This window comes from Ornithorhynchus anatinus, chromosome 19, assembly GCF_004115215.2.
Source record: "Ornithorhynchus anatinus isolate Pmale09 chromosome 19, mOrnAna1.pri.v4, whole genome shotgun sequence".
Lineage (NCBI taxonomy): Eukaryota > Metazoa > Chordata > Mammalia > Monotremata > Ornithorhynchidae > Ornithorhynchus > Ornithorhynchus anatinus.
In genome coordinates, this window is record NC_041746.1 from 705,001 (window position 1) to 711,388 (window position 6,388).

Below are 6,388 nucleotides of genomic sequence, written 5' to 3' on the forward strand. Positions count from 1 at the left end.
AAGGCGATCGGGTTGTCCCACATAGGGCTCCCAGGCCTCATCCCCATTTGACAGATGAGGTCACTGAGGCACAGCGAGTAATAATAATAATGACGGTATTTGTTAAGTGCTTATTATGTGCCGAGCACTGTTCTTAGAGCCGGGGGAGGATACAAGGTGATCGGGTTGTCCCACATGGGGCTCACGGGCTTCATCCCCCATTTGACAGATGAGGTCACTGAGGCCCAGAGAAGTGAAGTGACGGGCCCAAAGTCACACAGCAGACGAGCGGCGGAGCCGGGATTAGAAATCGCGACCTCTGACTCCCAGGCCCGGGCTCTTTCCGCCGAGCCACGCTGTTTCCCTTGGACCCACCCCCTGTCCCACGTAGGGCTCACGGTCTCTATCCCCATTTTACAGATGGAGGGAACCGGGGCACGGCGAAGTGACGGGACTTGCCCCAGGTCACACGACAGACAAGTGGCAGAGCCGGGATTAGAACCCATGACCTTCTGAGTCCCAGACCCGGGCTCTGTCCACTGCGCCCTGCTGCTTCTCGGTCAAATCAATCCATCAGTAGTATTTATTGAGCGCTTACAGTGTGCGGAGCACCGTATTGAGCTCCTGGGAGAGGATGGAGCAACGGCCCGATCCCTGCCCAAAAGGAGTTTACAGTTTTCCTTATATCTCCCTCAGCGCTTAGAACAGTGCTTGGCACACAGTAAGCGCTTAACAAGTGCCACAATTTTTTTTTTCTTTGGGGGAGCCCCGATGTTAAACATTCCTAATGGTGTGTACATGAATTACATAAATTAATGTACATTAATGAACTACCGTGTGGCTTAGTGGAAGGAACACGGGCTTGGGAATCAGAGGATGTGGGTTCTAATCCCAGCTCCGCCACTGAGCAGCTGTGTGACTTCGGGCAAGTCACTTCTCTGTGCCTCGGTTCCCTCATCCGTAAAATGGGGATGAAGACCGTGAGCCCACGTGGCCCAACCTGATTGCCTTCTATCTACCTCAGCGCTTAGAACGGTGCTGGGCACTTAGCGCTTAACAAATACCATCACCATCGTTATTATTATTATTATTAAATGAGGCGGGGCTGAATATCAAGTGCTTAAGGGGAGTAGACCCCAGGACGTAGGGGACAGGCCGTGATCGGGGAAGGCCTCTTGGAGGAGATGTGATTTTTTTAGGAGGGCTTTGAAGATGGGGAGAGGGGTGAAGGGGGAAGAAGTCACAGGCCAGAAGGAGGATGTGGGGGAAGAGGTCAGCGGCGAGACGGACAAGATTAGGGTAGAGATAGACAAGATCGGAGGAGGGGAGCGTGTGGGCCGGGCCGCGGTAGGAAATCCGCGAGGCAAGGTGGCAAAGGGGAGAGCCGATCTGAGCCCTAAAGCCGACGGACAGGAGCCTCTGTCTGATGCGGACGTGGCCGGGCGGCCATTGGAGGTTTCTGAGGAGCGGGGAGATGGGGACTGCAGAGTTTTTCCCGGAAAAAGTTCCCGGGAGCAGAGTGAAGAAAGGACCGGAGAGGGGAGAGACGGGAGGCAGGGAGGTCAGCGAGGAGGCTGCTGCGGTAACCGGGGCGGGAAAGGCTAGGTGTTCGGATCACTGCGGGAGCGGTCTGGGGGGAGAGGGAGGGGCGTGCTCTAGAGACGTTGTGAAGGACCCCCTAGAGCTCGGAGCCCCCCGGGGACCGGGGACTGTGTCCGAAGCGGTTGGCCCGTCTCCACCCCAGCGCTCGGAACAGCGCGTGACACGCGGCGAGCTCTCAGGGAGGCATCGAAACCATCGATAAGTAGAACCGACGGGAGTCAGCGAGGGATCGAATCGGCGGATTGAGAGACGAGGCGAGGGTCGGGCCGCGGCGGGGAGCCGAGCCCCGGGTTTCACATCCCCTTTCCTCCCGACAGGTGCGCCGGCGTGTGCAGCTACGAAGGGCGGGGAGGGATGTGCTCCATCCGGCTGAGCGAACCCCTGCTGAAGCTGCGCCCCAGGAAGGATCTGGTGGAGGTAGCCCCGAGGGGTTCGGCCCGGCCCTTCCTCCCCTGCAGATTTCCCGCACCCAAAACCTCGTGGTCTTCCCTCCCCTCTCTCTGCGTCCCGGGCGGAGGGAAGCGGCAGCCGCTTCTTTCTCAGCAGTTTGAGACCGACCACGGCCGTCGCCGCTCTCTCCGACGCCCCCTCCCCTCTCTGGGGCGTTTTTCCACTGTCGCCTCCCCAGGCAAAGCAAAAACCCGGCTCGAATCTCCATCCTTAAACTGTCGGGGGTTCTGAATCTGTCCCTCTGGCGACTTTGGGGCCACGCCCCATCGCGCCCCGGGGAAGGGGCGACCCTCGGCGACGGTTTACGTCTTGGCCGGGGGCCGGGGCCCGGGGCCCTCCGGGCGCCGCCAGTCTCCGAAGCCGCACGCTCGTCTTCTCGGTTAAATCTCCCACGTCCCCGTCGGTCCTCCCGCCTCACCGCGGGTCCGCGCTCGGCGGGGGAGAAGTGGTTGGTGGAGGGCAGCGGCGGCACCGGTGGCCGTGGGGGGCACGTTGGGTGAAATCCCCACCTCCCGAGCGGAACCTTGGTTGGGCGAGAGCCTCAGCCTCCGTCGAGGGATGCGAGCGGTCGGGCCGGCCCCGCGGTCGGGCCGGCCCCGGCTCGTCACCGTTGACGAGAGCCCGGGAGTGGGAATTTGGAACGAGCCGGACTTTGCCGGGGCTGGGGTGAGACGGGCTGTCCCCTGGGGCCGGTTTAACGCCCCGCATCCTGTCCTGAGCACCCAGGACGGTGGTCTGCGCGCACAGCACACCACAGAGTCCTAAACCCGTCCCCGCTGAGCCGTGTCTGTTCTGCCCCAGAGCCCCGGAGGCCTCCTCGCCTCCCCCGCCCCTCGTCTTAGCCCTCCCGGGGCTGCGGTGTCGTGCGGGCGGGGTGCTGCGGGGAAGCGGAGGCACCGGACAGCGAGGCGCCTTGCCTTCTCCCCCACCGCAGACGCTCCTGCACGAAATGATCCACGCGTATTTATTCGTCACCCACAACAACAAGGATCGGGAAGGCCACGGCCCCGAGTTCTGTAAGCACATGCACCGCATCAACCGCCTGACCGGGGCCAACGTGACGGTGAGTCGTCCCGCTGTCGGTGCCCGGGGTGCCCGCCCCAGTCCCGAGGAGGGGGAAGCTGGAGGGCTCTTTCCCTGCTCTAAACCAGCTGGCCCAGAACACGGGGCAAAACTCAGTTCTTTTAACTTCAGTTGTCCCCCGGAAGCCGCTTTCCCCACAGTCGGCCCAGCCTCACACGGTCCCTGGCGTTTGAGGCCAGGAGAAATTAATCTTTGGCGGGAGGAACTGCCGTACCGTGGGTTGGGAGCAGACGGAAAGAAGTATTTCTTCACCCAGCACGGGGGGGGGGGGAGCACACGGACTCGGTTCCCACAGGACCCGTGGGGGTCCAGAGGGGTTTGGATAGCGCTTGGGAGGGCACAGCTGGACGGAATTAGCAGACACGCTGCTCCCTGCCCGTAACGAGCTCCCAATCTAGAGACGAGGGGTTTGGGAGGGTCTACCCCTGACCCTGAAGGCGGGTGTCGAAAGCAGCCGGGGCCCGGCTCGCCCCAGGGACCCGGTGCTGCCGTCGGGGCAGGGGCCCGGCCGGGCCACGGTGGGGCCGAGCTGCTGCCCTCGGCTGAAACGGGGTCGGCGCGAGCGCGTACGGGCACCTCCGTGGGCCCGGGCCACGCTTCGGCCTGCTTTTCCACCCGAGAGAAGGGAAGCCCTCTGGGAGGCGGCGGGCGCTGGTCCCGAAAGGGTTCCTGAAGGAGAATTTGAGAAAGACCCTCTCCGGGCGGCCTTCCCCGGCCCCACCCTCTAGACTCTAAGTTCGTGGGCAGCGAGCTGTCCGTTTATGGTTCTTCCGTACTCTCCCCCGCCCATAGCGCGGAGCTTTGCACACGGCAAGCTCTCGATAAATACGATCGAATGAACGCCCCCCCGCCAGCCCGGGTCCAGGGTGGGGCCTGCGGTCTGGCTCGGGACCCGAGGCTCCTCGCCTTCTTCCCGCAGATCTACCACAGCTTCCACGACGAGGTGGACCAGTACCGCCAGCACTGGTGGCGCTGCGACGGGCCCTGTCGCAACCGGAACCCGTACTTCGGCTACGTCAAGCGGGCCACCAACCGGGCGCCCTCGGCCCAGGACTTCTGGTGGGAGGAGCATCGGCGCACCTGCGGAGGCAGCTACGTGAAGATCAAGGAGCCCGAAGGCTACGCCCAGAAGAGCAAGGCCAAGACCAGAGCGCCAGAGCAGCCGCCCGCTCCCAGCGGGGCTGGAGGTGACCGCCCGCCCGTCCTCCCGCCCACTGTCCGCTCCCAGGCGGAGGGATGCGGTCGTCGTCCGACGGGTGACCGTCGGCTCCTCCCGCCAAGGGCAGCCGGTCCTGCCGAGCTCTCCTCCTCCTCGGTGGGGTGGGGGTCGGGGGGCAGCCCGGCTGGGCACATCTCACCTCCTCTTTTGAGTCCGAACCCCCCCTTTTACCCCTCCCTGGTCTTGGGGGGTCCCGGTGCCCGTCGTGTGGGTGCCCCGAGCGAGGCCCGGGAGAACGTGGCGTCCGATTCGGGGGCCGGGGGAGGGCAGGATGCGGGCAGTTAGCGGGCTGAGATGGTCAGCTGGCCAGTGAGTCGCTTCAGAATGAATTCTGGGTTGGCCTTGAATCTGGAAGGGAATTAAGTGGTCCCCGACTGACCTTCTCTCTCTCCGTCTCCCTTCTGTGGCAGGCACACCGAGTCCCCACGTCGGTGGCTCCCGGCCCGTGACCCCTTTCAGCGGGAAGGGCTACCTCCTGGGGGGGTCCAGCGGCGCTCCCCGCCCGATGTCGGCCTGGCCGGGGACCGGAGGGCTCGGGGGCCCCGAGCCGGCCGGCCCCCGCGCGCCCCGCTCTGGCGCGCCCCGGCCCGGTGGCCGGCAGACCGTCCTGAACTTCCCCAGGGTCTCCGTCGCCGACCGGCAAACCTTCTGTAATGTCGACGGGTCTCCTCGCAAAGTCCCCACTGGAGTCGCCCGGGGCAGTGGCAGCACCGGAGACGGGCTCCCGCCGAAGCGCCCCAGGCTGGAAGACAGAGCCGCTTTCGCCAACTATTTCACGAAGAAAACGCCGCCCTCCAGCCCGGCTGGGCATGGCGGCGCCCAGCCGGTACCCCTCCCGGCCCCGGCTCCGACTGTCCGCTGCCCGGTCTGCCAGACGCAGCTGCCGGAGTCTCAGATTAACACTCACCTGGACTCCTGCCTCACGGGATGACCAAGCCGGTCCCTGGCCCCCGAGACCTCGGCCGGGGGGAAAGCCCGTGTGATCCGGACACCTCACCGGCCCCGCGCCCAGGCCCTCCCCACCCCCGGACCTCCGGACTCTGATTTTAGCCCCCAGGGGCCACGGGAGGAAAGCCCCGGCCCCAGGCTTCTCTCCGAGAGAACTCGCCAGTCGAGTCTTCCCAGGCAGGAGCGTCTGAAACGCGCTCAGTGCTCCCTTCCCCGGGTGACCGGGACACCGGACCCTCCTTCGACTCTCTGGGGAGAAGCCAGTTTTAAAGGCAGGCTGGGATTTTAAGCTTTTTTAATGCTTAGAGAGTTCATTAAAGTTTACATGTGGCTTCGTCGAGCAAGGCTCTCCGTTGGGAGAAATCGCGTCCCACCCGGGCCGCCGCGACCGGAGAGAAGCGCCGGCTGGGATGCCCACCGCGCTCCGCCGCTCGCTTTGTGCGAGAAGCTGGGGGTGGCCGGCGGGGCCGTGGCCCCCGGGGGAGGGAGGGTCGCCCGTGCTGCCCGGTAGGACCCCTTCTCAGTCCGCCGACGCTCCCCAGGACTCGGTCCCGCTTCCGCTGGGGTCTCGAGGCCGAATCCTTGGCGGGCGGATGGTAAGGGGATGGGGGGGGCGGTGTCTGGAGTCTGAGCGCTGCGGCACGGGTGCCCGTGGGAACTCAACTCTGCCCTTCTCTTTAGAGCGGCTCCACCTCCCATCTCATCTCTGCGCTCTGCTCCCGGGAAGCACTCCACCACTCCGGCGACCTGCTTTCCCCGGCTCGGTTGGGTCCCTAAGCCGGGGTTGAGATTCGACCTCCAACCTGAAGAGCCTTTGACTCAACTCCCCGTCCTTCCGCCGCACCTTCTGGTCAACTAAACGCCCGGAGTCTTTGTGTCTCGGAGCCCAGGGGGGCGAGGTCGGCACCGTGACCCCTTCCCGTCGACAGGACCCGTTCTCCCAGTGTCCGGGCACGGCTCCTCCGCCCCCACGCCGGGCCAGCGGCCCCAGAGAGCGGGCACCCACACCTCCCCTCCAGATCCAGGGCAGGGCCCGCTTCCCGCCTCCGCCGGCCAGGAGTGCGCGCCCGTCGGCCTGGGGCGACTAGCCGCCGCTGAGGTCGGCCA

At 65.0% G+C, this 6,388-nt stretch overlaps 1 protein-coding gene across 1 annotated transcript in view; it reads left to right on the top strand.

The window, feature by feature from the left end:
• The window catches only part of SPRTN (SprT-like N-terminal domain), a 6,085-nt gene extending 464 nt beyond the window's left edge, over positions 1-5,621 (top strand). Inside the window, exons 2-5 of the mRNA XM_029047141.2 lie at positions 1,899-1,998; positions 2,966-3,094; positions 4,034-4,301; positions 4,744-5,621. Coding sequence (XP_028902974.1) covers positions 1,899-1,998; positions 2,966-3,094; positions 4,034-4,301; positions 4,744-5,264 — 1,018 coding nt within the window. The 3' untranslated portion in view covers positions 5,265-5,621. The remainder of the gene's footprint in view (positions 1-1,898; positions 1,999-2,965; positions 3,095-4,033; positions 4,302-4,743) is intronic.
• The last annotated feature ends 767 nt before the right edge of the window (positions 5,622-6,388 follow it).